Source organism: Nipponia nippon, unplaced genomic scaffold (assembly GCF_047370975.1).
Source record: "Nipponia nippon isolate SJK-2023a ecotype South Korea unplaced genomic scaffold, ASM4737097v1 scaffold_9, whole genome shotgun sequence".
Classification (NCBI taxonomy): Eukaryota; Metazoa; Chordata; class Aves; order Pelecaniformes; family Threskiornithidae; genus Nipponia; species Nipponia nippon.
Window position 1 is genome coordinate 13,765,888 of NW_028262413.1, and position 19,293 is coordinate 13,785,180.

At 41.8% G+C, this 19,293-nt stretch overlaps 1 protein-coding gene across 1 annotated transcript in view; it reads right to left on the minus strand.

Annotated features, from left to right (window-relative positions):
• Positions 1-9,567: 9,567 nt before the first annotated feature.
• Positions 9,568-19,293, minus strand: part of LOC148050103 (uncharacterized) — a 71,499-nt gene continuing 61,773 nt past the window's right edge. The window contains exon 4 of the mRNA XM_087744236.1: positions 9,568-13,009. Coding sequence (XP_087600362.1) covers positions 12,736-13,009 — 274 coding nt within the window. The 3' untranslated portion in view covers positions 9,568-12,735. The remainder of the gene's footprint in view (positions 13,010-19,293) is intronic.

The following is a 19,293-nucleotide window of genomic DNA, read 5'->3' on the forward strand; positions in this document are numbered from 1 at the left end:
TAGTCTGGTAACTGCTAAAAATCACAGTGGTTTAAAATGAAGCAGTCATGCAAAACAGTGCCTCAACTGTGAGCATTCCCACGGGAGGAAAGAGACCTTGCTCCTAACAGCAACATGAACATCCTCAGCCTTTGCGTTTGTTGTCGTATCACCAAACCAGCAGAATTACCCAATTTCCTCTGAATTTGATCAGGAGCACACTAATGCAGCCAGACAGTCCCTGGTGAATAGGGCTGGATGCAGCCACGCTGCTAACAGCAAAGGCTGCACAGCATCTTTCTCCACATACAATACGATGTCGAGTGATGGTGGGGGGGTTCTGGTCACATAACGTCCTTGGTGTGGCATCCCCTTGGCCTTCAATAAACCTGGATGTACCTGCTGCATCCATCCACCAGCACAGTCCTTAGCTGACATTTTCCAGAGGACAAGCGCTCCCCCCCGAAGCTGGGGAGCTCCAGTTCACTTCAGGAGTCAACTGCTCAATATTTTGTTCTCTCCTTGCTACTCCACAAAGCTCTCCAGTGCCTCATTTGCAGCAAACCATCCCTCAGGGGGCTGCTGCTCTTCAGTGTACACTATTAAAACACTCTGCAAACAGGCAACTGAATTCAGCTTCAAAATACTACTGCAGGAAAAGGAGAACTATATAAATAGATTAAGGCCAAGAGGTTTGGGTGCCTAATTTCATTTCTCTGGACCCTGAGTTTTCCAGAGTATTTTATGTTCAAATGCAGCTGCCATGACACCTCTACATAGCCGATGAGGAGCATATAATTCATATTGTTCATAAATAAAGACCAAGTTTTTCTGTCTTGCCTCACATCCCAGAGGAGCTCTTGTCGGTGGGAGGTCAGGATCCGTTTCCAGAGAGCAGCATTCCCCCGCCTGAAACTTCACAACATCCTTGTCCTGCGCTTTCCAGCCTCATTCCCTGAGCACCTTTCAGCTTTGGGACATGAAGCAGAGGCCCAGCTGACATGAGAGCAGCCCCCTTCTCCACGCAGATTTGATTGATACCTCAGGCAGGTCTACTGGGAACAAAGCCATTTGAAAAAGTTGTGATGCAATGCTGTAATGGGATGATCACATACAACACGCATGCATTAGCCAACAGTGGAGAAATGATGCTTACACAGACTGCCACTAGCATTTTCTTGCAGTGCAACTTTGATAATTTAATAATTCTCCTTTTTTGTTTTATTTCTGTGTACCACATGGTTTATATGTAATATACACACAATGGCTTATGAAAAATTGCAAAACAGACTTTCCATCTGTATCAGTACTGACAGGAATCACAGCAGAACTGAGACATCCACACTTGTATGAAAGCTGATGCAGGACCTAACACCGGACAAGCACTGAAGAGAGATGGGGCACTGGTCAGCAGGTTTCACAGACAAAAATGGCAGAAAACCAGCAACAGGCAGCAATGCCAGGTTCTGGACTTCACAAGTATGCTTTAAGGCCCACTTCTACATACTCTCCCACCCTGGCCACAGTCAACTCCTGTCCTTTCTGAGCCTTTCCTGTTCTTGTCTCGTAACACTCCAAGTCACAGCCCACCACACCCAGCAGCCAGGTCCAGCCTCCTTACCCAGCCCATTGCTTTTCATCCAAGTTTTCTCAGACCACCATTAATGGTTTCCCCTTCTCCGTCCTCTAGGCACTCTCTCTCCAGGATGAACCATAGCAACAGAAATATTTCTCTTGTTTAAATGAGGGTGGGACGGGAATACTGCTAACATTACCCTGTTGATGAGCTAGCCAGAAGGATGTAGCTCCTGCACCACAAGTATTAAGCTAGCAAGCCTAGGAATAAGTTGAAGATTAAGGTCACATAACGTGGACATAACATTTAACATCCCATAAATGGAATAACAAAATGCTCCTGATTTCTAGGAAGAAAATGCCTCTAGAAGAAATCTTTCCCAATTTCTAGAAAGATACTCCAGATATTCCCAGTAGGTTTGTTAAGGGAAAGAATGAACTTCTGTTCCAAGGTGCTGGTCCTGAACCAAAACAGCATCTACAGCAATACCTTGGTATATCATAGCCATTTGTGACACACAGATGTAACAGTGGCTTGTTACATCTTAGGATTTATGAAGATACTCTCTGCATGTGTAGGCAAGAATCCATTCTGACGGAAATAAGCAGAAACTAAAAAATGTACGAAAGTGGCAACAGGGATGTCGTCCACCATGTAGTCACTGGCAGGAAAACCAAAAAGCAAGTGGTGGTACATCTCTACTTCCACTCTGCCTTACCTGTTTCTATCTCCCCAGGATGGATTACATACATACTGCAGATCATCATCAATTTTACTGCTTCTCTCTCCTTTGCTGAAACAAAACGTGGTTGTTTTGACATGGCTTTGTAGAAAAAGGCATTAGTAAATTTATTACTGACAATACCCTCTCACTGGTTTGACTCATATGATCAGTTTAGCAAACTTCTGCCGGTTTTTGTAGGAAACTGAGCTGAACCCCAGTACTACGTTCCAGGAGACTGTGTCAAAGTTTATATAAACTCCAGGCTAAACCATAGCCTAATATTCTGCTGATCAAAATACACAAGAAAGGAGGAAAATCACAGTGTGAGCATCTGCACAGCCTCGTATTTGTACAGTTATTGAACAACGCTTAGTCTGAGAGTGACGCCCGGGAGAGCACACAGCTGTTCCTCCCCCTATTCCTCCTCTACTCCTGAAGGGGGGAGCAGAAACATTAGACGCAGCAACTTTTCAAGATTGACCTAAACATATCTTGGAGAACAATTAAACAAAGGTACAGATGTTTAAGTGCGTTGCTGAAGAGCCCTTCCAATGAGCTTCTTCAATAGCAAAAGCTATTTAAGGGCATTTGCAAGTCCCTAAACAGCAGATTAAAATTGGTTTTGTGGAAAATGATGTCGTTAGCAGTTATTGTACCGCTCCCTATCCTCCCCTAGTGTGAAGTTTTCCTGTCACACATCACATGGGACTAATGTTAGAGAAGTGGTTTCTGTGGCTTCCAAGTTCTTTCATGTCAAGGCTGAAGCTGATAGTGGAACTAGGAACATTCAAGGTTATCAACTGCAATGAACTTTTTCTGAACTAAGTTTATCAGAAAAGACTGGGAGAGTTATGTTCCAGCTTCAGTTATATTTTAATGGAGTCTGGACACCTAATTTCCTTTGGAACAATTTGAAAATCCCATCTCGAAAGAGTTTTCAGTTAGCTTGCTTTCCCCAGTGATTCATTCTCTTTCACATAATTATATGAATTGAACTTACACAAGGTCTCAGATCCTTATCTTCTTAAAGTCAATAAGAGCTGGACTGCTTCTATAGGTAATAGTTCATTTCCACAGCCTTCTTGAACTGTCTTTGAGAATTTATATAGGAGACTGCCTTGATAGACAGAGACTAGGAAAAACACAGCAGAAAATGTCACAAAAAAAGACATCACAAACCATGTACAAGTGCACATTATTTCTTTCTAATCCTTTCCTTTTCTCCTCTCCTGTTTCTTTCTTCCCTTTTCAAAATTTTTAAAAAATTTATTTATTCTATTTTTCCTGGGATGAACCACTGCCCATTTTTGTCCTGCCAAGGCCTAAGCTGATCTTTGGCTAGCAAGTAGAAACAAAAAGCTAAATGAAAACATTATCCATACTTCACTCATGCCAATAGCCTTTTTTGTTAATGTAATTACAATAAAAATTCATAGTCTGAGCAAAGAAATTCTATAAAAGCATTCTGAATATAAGTCTCAGCCAAAGGTTGCGTGAACAAATTTTTTGCATCATTCCCTAATTCTGTTCATTGCTCCGTTTCCTGTGTTTGATCAAAATATATTTTGACTACTGGACAGCTACTGCACATGGTCTCTGATCCCCTGTAAAAGACAGCACGTAATTCCACTTCAAAGGAAACTCGGTATCGGTGAGCGACAGGCTAGAGGCACAGCTCTGTCCTTCCCCGCTCTGTTGTGGTAAGAAGGACTCGTACCTTGTCTCTATTAAAGATCCGCAGTAAGACAAACACTCTAGTTATCCCGGCATAAAGAACATGGCCTTATGTCAATAAAGGCAAGGAGCCTTTTTCTCTTCTGACACATAGAAAACAGAGCAGCTTTGCAAATCTTTCACTTGATTCTACACTCACGTTTACCCAGTAAGCAAACAGAAGCCCCATAGCACAGGTCAAACAATCATCACAGATAAAATACATACTTTGACTACTTTGCCTACAGCGAATCATCAAAAAGCTATTTAATAATTCAAATCACATGCAAAACACGACTACTCTAGTATTTAATATCAAGTTTTCTTATCTATATATTGAAGTCTGCATAGAAACTATCAGCATTTGGTGGCACAAGCCACTAAATAAATGGTATTAAAGGATTAATAATATTTCAGATCTCCTCATCTAAAGAGCCCCAATATTCTCCAACACGTTTAAGCCAAAGCATTTCTTTACTTGTGTTGCACATACTTTTCCACAACCCCAGAGGCAAGCATGGGAGCTGCTTGTCCTTCTGAAGCCCTAAACCACGGCCATTTACAATTCTCAGAGCACAAGCTGATGGAGACCCTCAGTTCTTCTGGAAACCATCCCCATTCTTCTTTTGAAAAGAGACAGGCAAGACCTCCAAGGTCTCGTTTTCTCAAGAAGAGCTTCTTCATTTTCTTATCCCTTAATGTTCTGAGTGGGGAAAAACAGTTTACACATAAAACCATTAATCTTAATATTTTCAAATAGTTCTGTGCAATTGTTCTAACCTCTGCCATGAATGAAAGCAATAGCTGTCAAGAAATAAAAGAACAAATAAACCCTCAACAATTCATCCAGAAGATGAACTCTGGAAAACCTCCAGCCTCTCAATCTTCAGTGAGTGCACACATGTCTCTGATTTACTCCAACTACATTGAGCTAAACAGATTTCTTACCATTTTATTTGAAAAGCTAACTGATTGATAGATGGGGGGCATGAGCTTATATTATTAATGATCTGAAGTTCTGCTGGTGAAGAACCACGGCTGCCTCGTAACAATGACTACCTTTCCATTTAGCAGAAACTGAGTCTTCCAAGCACACAATGGAAATAGGCTCTGTGTGGATGAAAAGAGAGGAGTCAAGCTGCTACTAGGGAGCAAAGTTGCATCTTCTTATGAAAAATGAGTGACAATTTCCAGATGGATTAAATATAGGAAAGAGTCAATAACCACTGTGATGTGGAAAAATGACAGTGGTTTTGTTTAAGCATCTTGGACAATGGGCTTTATCCCTGTCCCTGTGGATGTAAAGCGATTGCATCACTGCTCCCCTGTGCTTGAAATCCCAAAGCAGGCTTTGGTGTGCCCTTTTCTTCCATCTTGTATCTCAAGTATAAAACACCAGGGTGTGTGACAAGCTCTTTCAGGGTCTTCTTCCCTCCCTCTCTGCCTTCAGCAGCGACCCACAGCCCCCAGCTCAGGCTGCGAGGATGCCGGGCAAGAGGCCCTTGGCTATGTCCTGGAGAAGTATTGATGGGAAGACCCCCAGATCCACAGGCAGAAAGGAAAAGGAGACCTTCAGATCTTCTAACCTGACATAGAGTAGAATCATACTTAACCTTCTACTCATCCCCCCTGTGCCAACAGCTCTAACTCGTTTTTATTGAAAGTATCCAGGCTTGACCAGAAGATAGCAAGAAAGGGAGAATTTCCCACATTCCTTGGTAATTTGTTTCAGTTATTAATCATTCCACCATTAAAACTTGTGTCTTGGTTAAATTATAGCGCCTTTAGCTGCGGCCTCTGTATACTGATTTATACTTTTCTCCTCTAGATTAAAAAGCCCTTTAGTATCCAATACTCTCTCCTGTGCAGACAGTCATATACTGCAATCGAATCACATCTTGATCTTTTTGTTAAATTAGACAGATTGTGTTCTTCAACAGTTTCCTTCCCCACTGCTCACCTCTTTCTTTTCTTTAATCTCTCCAGATAAGCAGTTGGCACACAAACAAAAAGACAAAGCGGATTTCAGTTCTTTTCTACTGAGGATTTGCCACGTCTATGCAGACTGAGTTTGGGGAGAAAACATTGTCTTTTCACGGCAAGGTTTATACAACATGATGTGCTCTACAGCAAAACCAATTAATACTGACCCGGGGTTTGGTAATGCTACCCAAATTGGTCAATACACAAGGAAAAAAAATCTCCTTGTTTATCTACCAATGAAGACCTAAACAGGAGGGTATTTCTGCCTGAACCATTTACCATTCAAGAATAATATGGCTACTGATGAGACGATATTTCCTGTAGCTAAATTCTGAATGAGCAGAAACTACATCTCTAAACAGCACGCTTCTTCTAAGATTCAGTACATGGCACATCTATTAGAGACGGGATCACAAAGAAAATTAAATACAGATACTGGCTCAAGTCTTGACACTTGCCTGTAGGCACCTGTCCATACAGAGCACAAGGGGAGGAAGACACATTTCTGTGACTAAGGTATGTAATAAGGAGCACTCGCACCGGTGGCTTGGCATGTCACAGTAAGGGCTATGAAGACAAATGAAACAAGAAAAAGCTCAGGCGTTATCAAAACTGCATTTACTGATCCTGTGGTCCTGGAATTTATCACACGTGAGGATTTTGGGGCATCTCACAAGAGTGGACTCAAGAATAAATCGCTGGCCTCGTTCCTGTCCCCTTGTATTCATTGCCAACAGAATTAAGACACCTAAAAGCTTTTCAAATCCCACTCATATATAAGTATTATTTAAAGTAAAACAAAATGTAATGTTCTATATGGTATAATCCCCAGACACCCTGATATATCTTGAAAATACCAGAGCATTTGGGAAAGACTGCTACAAAATGCTGTGTATTTGATACAAGGAACTTCAGAGGCAAAAGCAGTCATGAAAAAGAACCGCAGGTGACGGTGAATAAAAAAAGCCAGCATGAGCTCTCAGGAGGATATTAAATTGCAGTAACCCATATCTTTCCCTGCATACGTACCTGGAGTCCTCCGCAGTTTTGATCCCCCAAGCAACAAATACATAAGCCAATCTGAACCTCTTTCTTGTAAAGAAAAGGAATCAAAACAAGCAAAGGAGTAGAGAATATAATTAGAAAGAAAGGCTAAGGAAAGGGAATGTATTCAGGCCAAAGACATTCAAGTGGGGTTGTGTTAGATATAGTTCAGTACTAAGAGTAACAACGTAAGGGAGGAATAGGTATCATTTATTCTGGACATCAACAGCAAACTGAAGAACAGATTAATATATATTGATGGAAGTTAGGGCCAGAAAGGCTAGGACCTCCTTGTCTGTCTTTCCACACAGCAGCAGGCATGAATTTCAGCCACCGCATTAAGTTCAAATAAGTACAATATAAGCAAGGCTTGAAAAAACTTTAGAAAGACATAAAACCTGAATTAGAAAGTATGTGTGATAGATGAATGCTGGTGTCCTTGGCGAAGCAGCTCCAGTCATGTTTTTTTGTTTTTTTTTTTTTAATGTCCATGAGTAATGAATCTCATTTGTAATTTGAATTTCCCTAAGTTTTTCCAATGTTCAGGCTTTTATTAATATAAATTCACTGTGACAAACCCATGGTAGAACGGGCTGCATACCTGTATGTGCAGAATGCCAACATTTGCTACGACTTAAACAAACATCCACCAAAATGTAAAATCATGCTGATGCCAGTCCTACTGTGACAGCTTCTACCCTAATATGGCACCTCATTAGAATTAGCAACTGTGCAATTAACTCCTTACTCATACACAATTTGCACTGTGACAAAAGACAATTTTGCTTAAATAAAGATTTCAGTGTTTGACTTGCAAGTTGTACATGTCATGGGAACATGGCTGGATGACTGATGAGATTCTTTCTACTTTAATTGCAACTCCACACAGGAAGATGGTGTTCTTCCATGCAAAATAGCAATAAATCACATATACGTATTCCTGTCATGGGAGGTAGGAGGAAAAGTGCTCTCAGTACAATAATACTGGTTTGACTTTGCATATTTTTCTTCCTCTCCTCTCTTGTATGTGCCACTTGCACTATGACAGAATGGAAGAGAAAAATGGAGAAAGTTAGCATGTTTGCTTATTAAACAGCACTTGCAGAAATGAGAATGCCAGCATTAGCCACCAGCTGATATACAGAAATCAATAAGCATTCATTCCTTCACATTTGTAGACTTATTCATCCTACCTTTCTATTCACATAATGCCTGAAACCTAAGTGAAGAGTCACAGCCCTGTATTTGCCATATGCTAAGCAAGGCAGAGACAGAAAGACATGGTCTATGCCCTGAAGAGCTGGAGAGGGAAATAATGGCACAGTCAAGCAAGGCGGAAACAAAACTGGAAACCAACATCCCAAAACAAATGTGAATTCAAAGTTAGGAAAAAAATTATTAATAATTACAAAAAAGTAGTTGAATAAATTTCTAACAATATCCTTCCTGTATATTGAAGTGTACAAATATGGAGGAGGAGGAGGAAGAAATAATAATGACATCGGAGAAGCCGGGGGAACCTGACTTACTGTCACCAGTCACTCCCAATTGCTTGTGCAGTTTCCTGACCTCTAAATGGCTGCCCAAACCCCTGCGCCACTGAAGCAGTTGCTGGATCAGGATCGACCACCGTGAAAGACAGGATGCTGGATGGATCACCAGCCAGTTCTTCCATAGCAAAGTCATTTGTTCCTATAATCTATAGTGTTTTAGAAATGTTGAGAGCCACATTTTTCTGTGAAGCCCTGACAGAACTATTTACAGGGGCTCCATAACATTTTGTAAAGACATCCACTGACATTATCCACACATCTTCCATAAAGTTTCTTTCCTTTTAAATCTCTCTCCAGAGGAAAAAAAATTACCTTTGTCACAGTCGTCTTTATCAGCTACAAAGGTCTCTACTTTCAGCTAAATCTATGCGAAGGAAAGTTTCTCCACACCCTGTGATACACTCCTGGTCGTCGTCTTCACTCCATTACCTCATTTTATTTCATGTGATGGTATCATCCGCAGTCTCAGAGCTACAAGGTTGCGAAGAGGCTCAGGCAGATTTCCTATTCAGTGCACTGTTATTTGTATACGTGTGCAGAGTGACAAGAGAGCAGGACATTACTAAAGTTTATGGTATACACACTGCCAGAACATAGTAATATAGATAACATACCATGTGTATTTTTTATATATAATATATATAGCTTAGTACTATATACACACACTATATACAGCACTATATACTTACACTACACATAGTATACTATGTGCTAGTATACTAGTGCTACAGAATATATAATCAGGGTATTACTAAAGTCTAATTTAATCGATAGCTTGGGCAAAGACAAAGCAGTCGCCAAAGGAGAGGCACATACTAGGAGACAAGCAGATGTAATGGTATCTTCAAATGTTTGATGATCAACGGGTAAAAAAAAAATTCACAATCTGAGAACACAAACAGCTCTTTATATATGTGTATTTATCTGTATGTATATACACTAAGTATCACACAAAAAAAATTCAAGGCCATATTGCTGTTTCTATACAAGCTTTCTATGCAATATTTTTAACAGATTTTCATTAAGTAATATCTAAAAATCACAAAAAGAACTGAACATTGTATATTGAGTTGGCATTTTAAAAGAAGAGCTAGAATGTATAAATATCATTAAGCTTCAGTGCCCCAGGTACAAAATGACTTTTTATGAAAAAAATCCATTACAATTACACAGGAAAACAGGGAACAAAAATGAGCCTACACTGGAACTGAGGCACATAATAGACAGGATCTTACTTAACTGAAAATCACATCGGCAATTAACATCTCCTGGAGACAAATGACCGGTAAACCCCCAAGCTGAAGGGAGTTATACAGTTTCATTATACTACTTACAAGAGATTTAACTACACCATAAATGAAAAACATTTTCATCCCCCAAAACAAGTAAGTAACAAAACCCCTAGAGATAAATAAAAAATGTGTAAAAAATTCCTGCTGAACACCCATATTAGGAATACCACACTTACACAAAGGAATTAGTGGAGCTGCACAGTTCTGGAAACGCGGCCTAAATTGGGATTTATATACACACACCGACGGTAAGATTTTTTTCAGTTGACTGAGGTATGAAGCCAGTACATTTTGATCGTGATGGATCTGCAAGGAAAATTTCACGGACAGATTTGCAATCTGGTGGATTTCTTGCATTTGTAGAAGTCGGGACAATAACTCAACCTGCCGCAAAGAACAAGCGCTACGGTGCCTGGCTACCAAAATAACAGGCGTAATTCAAGGGCACCCTATGCCTAATGAGCCTGAATTTTGATTTGCAGAGCTGTCCGCTGTCTCAGCCACAGTCTTGCACAAATCAGCCCTTGCCATTTCCAAGAAAATGTCATTTTGGAGATACAGAAAAAATATTCACTTGAGGCTAGGTTAATGCCAGCAAACCAGTCGCTGCCTGAAATGGCATTTGTCCACAGATCTGCAGGCAAAGCAAAGCAAATAATTGTATCAAATGTGTTGGAGCAGATCGACTCAGATCTCCTCAGATCTCCCTTCCACAGCACCACGGTCTTCTGCAGAACGTTTTTCTTCTTACCTTTCACGTCTCATTGACAAAAGAAAAATCACTGTGCTTCAGGCTGCTAAAAATATTAACACTACAAGAAAGTGAATTAAAAATGTGCCAGATTGCAAATAACTCTTAATTCAATAACTGCAACCAGAAAGGAGGAGACAAGTCTAAAATTAACAGCTGGGAGAAAGGGGGTGACTGTTTTGATGCAGTCCAGCGTCAAAGTCAGGATATTCAATACTGTCCTGTATCACAGGCCCATGTGCCCAGGGAGAGCAGGTCTTGCCAGTGAGTGAGGCTCTGGCTCACGCTTGAGCCACTCCAGATCTCAACTTTTTTTTTTTTTTAATTAAAAAAAAAACCCCAAACCTACATTTTTGGTGAAATGCAATGCTCCTGTTCAGAATATAAAGAATAAGCTTTCATTCTGCATGCAATCTGGGCTGTCACAGGCATTAATACACAAAATTAGTATGCAACTAGGAGTACGTTTAAATTTATACCAAATTTATATAGAAAACTCTGACAAATGTCTATCAGCTCACACAGGAGGCGGACCGGACCCAGCTTTAACGTACTTTTGTGTATTGCTTTTCTATAGTTTTTAGGTCACTTAAAGACAGAAACAGTCATTATCTTTTCAATAAATATAAAACGATAGAAAAGTTTGTAAGTTGCTCCAGGAAGTCCAATTCTCTGTCCCCTGGCGTCCCCTCCTGGGGGGAGTCTCAGTGAAAAAACATCTGCTGTCATCAGAACTACCACCACACCAGAACAGTCACCCTGTCAGGAACAATTCCAACAAAACACTTCTTGCTTTTTAATGATAAACCACCCCGATTTGGGTGGGTGGCAAAGTGCTGGCGAAGGCTGTGTAGGCGATGCCACACGTTGGCCCTCCAGGTGCACAGCTGAGCTCCAGTAAGGCAGAAGCTGCCGCCTGCTATGGTCCAAAGCTGGCCACTGGCACCTCAAGCCCATCGATGGGATTTCACATAGATATACTCAATGGACGACAAAATTTACACTCAGTTGTGAGTGAGAAAATGCAAACCCCAGTGTATACTGGTGAAAGGACAGTGCAGCGATGCATGGCATTTCCGTGTTCCCAGATGTGAAGTCTCACCAGCTGAGGAAGCCCGCACAAGAGGCACCGTAAGCAGACAGGCTGCAAACAAATCATGAAACGAGAACGGCAAGGAGCACCAGCTCTGACGCTGTAGAGCCACCTGAGTGCCGACAGCACTACTCAGCACCTGCAGAAAACTTACACAGTGATTGTACTTCGCAGTGTTGACAGAACAGACTTTGTGTTTCAGATGGCAATTAATTACCCTTATGTAGCTGAGGGACAAACCATGCTGACCTATAAAACCCACAGCTCATGAGTATGCACTACAAGAATTACTTCCAAAAAAAGGATAATAAAGGCTTCATAATGAAATAAGAAGTTCTTGTCCTTCTGTTGGATCATGGTTTTAGTCCTAGGTATTACAAAATGCTATTGAATGCTCTTGACTTTTTTGTTGTTTGTTTTTATATGACAGGTGATTGCATCATAACATTGTAAAAAAATTATTTGAACTGCTGTTTTTCTGACATGGTAACACACAAACCAGCAGAACTATTTTTGGAAACTGGTTACAGCATGAACAAAACCACTTGGATTTACTACGATCACCCAGATGCTTAGCAATTCTGTGATTATAAACATATAGAATTTGAAGGCAACATACCTGCACCAGAAGTCACATCGCACTGCTCTGAAAGGATGTGGTTTTAAACTAAATTAGAATTTCCATAAGCCTCCAGCGTTATCAAAACTATATCAATTAGATTAAAAAAATACAAAAGATGCTAGGCATTAACTAGAAAAACGCAGTTGCTGCATGCCAACATGAAGGAGGAGGAAAGTTAGGGAGGAAACAGAAACAGCACTTGCTGTAAAAACTCCGGGGGGCGGGTTTATACCTTTATCTCGCCTTCCTGAGCCAACAGTGGCACTCGGGTCGGCCAGGCTTACCGCAGGTTATTATTACTGCTCCACGTAAGTTGAGATAAAAGCTTTCATCTCTTCCATAAAGAACAAAGGTACAATACAGGACACAAACAACCGATGTTAAGCATTACAGTTTCAGGTCTCCCTAGGTGTAACTACAATTTAATGTGCAAACGTAAAGTTTATTTTGTGACAGAAGACATAAATGCATAGAGCTGCACAACGCGGTGCCTGGGCGCTGCGAGCAACGGGTCACCCCGAGGACGGGGAGGGTGCTGCTGGGAGGGAGGGGGGCACCAGCCCCCAGATGCCTCCGGTTGTGAGCAGGTCCCTGCCCACCGGGTCGACAAGGTACGACTGCCTCTTCGCTCCCACCAAGCTGAGGTACTTTGGAGACCTTCAGCATCGTGACCTCAATCCTGCAAATATATAGACCTGATTTAAGTCATATACAGCCATACCAAGCCAAAGGCAAACAGCATGTAAAACTGCATCGGTTCAGAGGCCGTTGTACATCAACATTCATTGGTTTCAGCGATAACACATAAGAACAGGCCAGGCCACTCAGTCCACGATTCCCACTATGAAAAACATACATTTAGCCTCTTTTCAGGTTTATGAGTTTTCACACAGAAAATAAGAGGAAAAGAATATTCCAGATGCATCTGAACAATTTATTGCTAATTCCTCCAAAACTGGCGGGACTCTCTGCAGCCTTCCCTGCTGCGCTGCTGGCCGGGGCCTGCAGCCTCCACCGCGCAGAGGTGCCGAAGGGCCGGCCTGCAGGCTGCCGGCCGCTCGCTGGCCCTGCACCGTCAGGGGCCGAGCGAGCCTGCTCTGCAACCCAGCAGGGCAGACTGCACAGGACACAGGACTGCTTTTTCGGGTACACTTAATCTGAGTTTCACCAGATATCGCTTTCCTACATACAGTAAAGGGGGCGTGGGGGGCATGTATTTGCTGCGTCATATCCGTATGAGAAAACGCTGGGTGCCATTGCATAAACTCCACTTTTCTGACTCTGCCTTGAATGGAAGGAGTTTCTGTAAGGTAGAATGTCTAAGTGCTCCACACATTAAGCAGCAATATAATAAATAAAAGTTAAAAGTCATAAATAAAACTTGAGTGGCTATGTTACCTGATTCATCAAGGAAACAAAGACTCCAGCATAGCACAAGCCCTGGTGAAATTGTAGGTCTGGGGCTTTCTAATAGTTTTCAAATATTCCAGAGTTATAAAAGTAGGATACTATTTATGAATATCTGAAAACACATTTCATAACCCAGAGTGAGAGAAGTAAAAAGGAGGGAGGAAATAATGGCACCTGGGTCAACACAGAAATAAGAATATAAAAGACAAAGCTACACAGAAACTTACATTACCAGGTAACTAAAGATATCCAGTAAGGTTGAATAGAAATACTTAAGTTTCTCCCCATGTTTTATGTAATGCCTTTGTACACTGTTGTGGACATAAAGCTCATGTAATGTCCGTGGACACACTGCTGCACCAGCAAATGCTCCAGCAGACGCTCCGCATTGGGAGGAGACGGCTGCAGCGCTCCCCACGGGTGTCACACCAGCACCCAGCCCTGGTTTCAGGAGCCCAGGGTATCACAGGTCTGCTGCAGTAAGTGCTGAAAAAAATTCTCCCCTCTTTTCCACAGCTTATAGAAGTCCCACCCTGTATTCAGCCGGGCAGGACAGATGGGAGGACTATGGCCCCATCACTCCCCGCGGAGCGCGACTGGTGCTCCTGCAGGAGGCTGGGACTCTCCGCAGCCTTCCCGAAAGGCAGCTGGCAGGAGGAAGTGTCAGGGCTTAATGTAATGCATCTACCGCACTAGACACAGAAGCAATTTGCTTCTGGAGACAAGAACGACCGTGGTTTGGGGGGTTGGGGGGTTTTTTTGAAGGCAGAGAAAGAAAAACAGCAAGTGAAACGGTGCAATTTACCGCTCTTTCACTGAGCTGCTCTTGGGACAATACAATAAAATCCTGCTGCTCTCTGCAGTCAAGCTGACACATTTTCAATCTCCCCTGAATCATTTTGGAACATCTAAATGAAACTTTGTATTGAATATAAATGGAAAATAGTACTTGCTTAGCTCAAATACGTATTTTTATTTAATCTTGGGGGTGGGGGTTGGTATGGGAAAAATGTATTCAGGACAATACGAATGGATAAGGTGGTATCCTGTAAACTGAGGTTCTGCAAAACTATCTCCAGACTTCGAGGAATTCAAATTACTAATTAGCTTCAAATAAAAGAGAGTGAATCTAACTGGGATAAGAGAAGCGCGAGCAAACGGCACAGACCTTCCCAATTTCTTGTAAATAAGCAAACAGATAGAGTCAGGAAACTTACTGATGCCAAGACAAAACCACAGAAAGGGAGAAAGCATAAACATGGAGGCACCATCGCCAGTACTATTTTTCCATTTTTCTCCAATTAAATATGCCTCCGTATACTGTAGCTTACATTGTAAGTTATGCATAATACAAAATACACAGTGTTCAGCACCGCCAAGTCAATATTGCTTTTGGTGTTTAAGCAACTGCATTTCCTTATTTTGTGTGCTTTTATCTGTAGAAACCTAGTGTTTTATTCTCTTTTTCACAGTTAATAATAGCTTAAAGCTTATGCTAACTAGCTGAGCAGTCTCTGTGATATCAAACCTTTTATGGTATTTCCACAAGACATGTATTGTAGTAACAGCCTGAACTTATGTGGGACAATCTTTGTACAATCTTGCTTTAAAAAAAAAAAGTAACCGCAAAATGACATTTGCTCCTGCTTTGTAGTTGCAATCAGTATATAGTACACATATTTGTTAGATTTTTTGAAATGCAATGTTGTTGACTGAATGAGAATACCATGCAAAGTGAATTGCTTTCCCTTCAGGCATTAATTATCAGTGTATCTCGACTGTTCTCCACTCTTTACATTCTCTGACGTTTCATCTCTTCCTTGATTGGGAGCAACCATCCCATAAATAGATTTTTTGGCAGTAATTGGGAATAAAACTGACTAGCATGGACTGTAATCATTTGGAAAATTTGGCCTCCAACTGAATAATTGTACAGTTTTTGGATGCCTGATATACTCCCTTGCTGCCTCTAAAGGTTAGTTTGCATTTAATGAGTCTTTGTAGGTTTAAGGTAAGGAATAAAAAAAAATATTTAAAAACTTCATAATAGAGACTTTCGACAAGGTATGCTGGTTTACTGGTCCAGTATTCTGGAGCCTATATGACTGCTGCAGAAATGAACCAAGTGTTAAGAGAGTGTGACTGGGACGTGTGTGTGGGGCAGACACCTTCACTTGGGATGGAGTCAGGAGCGGGGTCCTGCGATCAGCACGAGCGGCGGGGAGCAGGAGGGTGCAGAGCTCACCCTCTCGCACAACTGTCACAAGCGGAGGCGGCGGGCAAGAGCCGCAAAGGCTACGTGCAAGGCAGGGGCAGAGATGACCTGTTCGCACTGCTCTCAGGTATCCCACGTAACTGCAACTGTCAGAAGGGCTCTTCAAAGCATAAAAAAATATAAGGGGTTATAATAATCAGCTGTAAGATAAAAAGCATTACATGAGTATCTAAGGAGACATTGCTAACTTTAGCAATGAAGCATTTCTGAATGCAAGGTAAATTCTTCCCTCCGGTGTGCCAATGAAGTCCAAGAACAACTTTATACCTCTCAAACTTGGGTTACCATCCGTATTCCTACTGACCCAAGTTAAGCTTGGCACATGCACCCATTCTTTTTAAGAAATATCTTCTTGTAAGAAAAATTGTATATACAAAATTCATTTCAGTGATGATAACCAAAGAATACAATAGTTATTTTAAAGCCCAAATAAATAGTTTTAATTTAAATACAACCTCTTTTTTTATAACAAGGGAACTTTGATATAGCAGAAGATGCAAGCAATATATTTAATATTGCACAGTTTCTAATTTATTGGGAAGAAAAAGCCAGTTACTGAGAAGTGAAGCATAGTCCAATCAAATAAAACAATTTAACACCCCTAGCAGCAGCATCCACAGATCATGTATCACTTGGTGCTCTAATCACCGAACTAGTTTCTTGCAGAACACTGCAAGAAACTCAAGGGTTGGAAGCTTATTCTGCAAAAGGACAGACCCTGGACATGCCAAAGAACCTCTGACAGCGTGATATTGAAAGTCATCCAGAAAACAGCCTGGATTATTTTCTGGATGGGTCCCAGACACGTTAAACCTACCTAGCAAACTCACACTGGTCTGTGCATTCACAGTAGCCTCTCCCTTACTTTTTTCCTTTTTTATGAAGACAGCAACCCAGTGTGCTTTAAAAACACCTTTCCTCACAAATAGGCAGCTATGAACTTCAAGGCTGAAGCTTACAAGACCACAAATCCATTTCTTCTGGAACAGGCTGCAAAACGCAGCGCCAGACGATGCTGGGATGATCACAGATCTCCTGGAGGGTGCTCTTCACTCATTTTTTTTTTCCCACCAGTGACATGCAGCAAAGGAAGAGGAAAGATGAGACAGAAAAAGAAGTGTAAGTGAACAGTGAGCAGATATAGGAGAAAAACAGAAAAAGAATAGGAAAAGCAGGTAAAAGAACTAATTCAGACTCAGCCAGCTCAAAACAGACCCCAGACAGTGGGTGTTATCTGAGCGATGGAGTAAAAGACAAGGAACAGCGGGGAAGGCAAGGGCCACATTTACTGACCAGGCCCTTCGGTACAAACACGTTGGAAAAACTCTGCAAGCTCAGATAAGATTACAGTGAACAGAGAAATGCCACAGCTGAGGCAGCAAAGCCTTGGTTAAGAAGAGAGGCCTAATTTCCATTTCAGCATTTGCCTTCATAAAAAGCTACAGGAACAAGGGAGATGATAAGAACAGTTATTTGCCAACATTTTCTAAGAGAAGTTTTTCAGTATCTAAGTCATTGTTCAGATTCTTTTTTCAAAGTCAATTCAAAATCCCAAGTTTCAAAGATCACTGGAAAGGTGCTGGCAAATCACTCGGACACTTTTGCCTAAAGTAATGTAATCTCTCTAATAAAAAATGACCAGAAGCGTGACCTTCCACAAAGAAAACAAACATCCAGTGACAAGACAAATTCTTTTTCAGACTGAGCAAGCATGTCTTGTTCATACAAGTCAATCACTAAGAGTATATTTTTGAAAATCCCATCACATTTTGCATTTTAGGGTCCACAGTATTATTGCCTTGGGACTAGAACAGGATTATTTCCCTTTCAAGCCCCATTTGAAGATGAGTGGTGATTAATCCTGGAGAAACGGGATTTTTGTTAAATTGTTTTTTAAAAAAAGATAAATACAACAGCAAAATCTACCAGGACTTCAATATTTCACCTCCTCCTTCATTCCCCATCTCTACCAGAGCTATTCTGCACATTGCTCTTCATGAAAGAAAGGGATTTATAGATATTAATTTCTTAGTCTAGTGAAATAATAATCCAAGTAGGAAAAAAGTTCAAATCCCAGCATATGCTGGCCTCAATTTTTCCAGACATTTTAAAGTCAGAAATAATATTGCAGAAATCATCCAGACCTAACCCAGCAGAAGATCATCTGCATAAGAAAAACAGCCCTTTGGAACTGGGGGGCTGTTACAAATATTCATAAATACTAAATATTACATACTACTCCTGAAAAGGCTTAATCCACTACAGGATTACAGCAAGAGCTGGAAAAACAACGAAATACCTTGACACAACTAAACCACTGTTCAGATGTGAGGATTACGAAGCCTCTCCTGACGAGCTTTGGCTGCTTGGAGGTGGGACCCCACCGCCAACTGAGCTGCCAGCGGGTCAGCCTGAGCTGTGCCCTCACGGGAGCCACAACAGGGCTCTGATCTGACCTGCCAAAAACTGTTCCCCAAGTCATAGCGAAGAAGAGTAACAATGAAAAACAGAGAAACACGAGGGGAAAACAGAGCAATCGCAGCAGCTGTCAATTGCAGAAGTTCTGCCCAGCATAAATCCAAGCCTTACACCAAAGCTGGGGCTGGGGAGCGGCTCCCGGCGCCGCACGCGTGGTCCCAGTGCACACGTGGGGCTGAGCAGGCCCTGAGCAGGCCCTGCCCAGTGACGCGTGGAGCAGGCAGAGCCTACCCAAATTTCTTTACCCTTAACAAGTTTCAGGCTTTTGCTTAATTTTACTCCCTGAACCCTCTGCAGTGAGCCACTGCACGACTCGCTGCACCCCAAAGCCCCCAGGATGCAGTCTCTGCTTCGGGCCCCCCAGCACGCCGTGACAAATGCAGCCGAGCACACAGACGCGGGTTTTCTGGAGCCAGCCTGCGCCGATGCCCACCGCCCTGCTCACCTGCATGGGGCGCAGCCCCGGGAGCTCACAAACATGAAGCACCCGTACGTATTTGTGTCATTGCATGAAGCTTGGTCCTTTAATTAACCTGCAACGAGAGGGAAATCTTTCCACGTCTCACCTGTTGTGCAAGGAAAACAAAGGTTTTACATTTCATAACCTATAGAAACAGCTGCAACCTATAGAAACAGCTGCAACGACACGTACTTTACAGCCTACAGTACGGGAAAGGGAAAAATAAAATCTAAATGCTCAGGCATCTAAGATTTCACTTGTTTATTTTGAAGATACAGCCTAGCCACATTTTTAGCAAAATCTCTAGAAGACTCCATGCATACACCCACATTTTGATTAT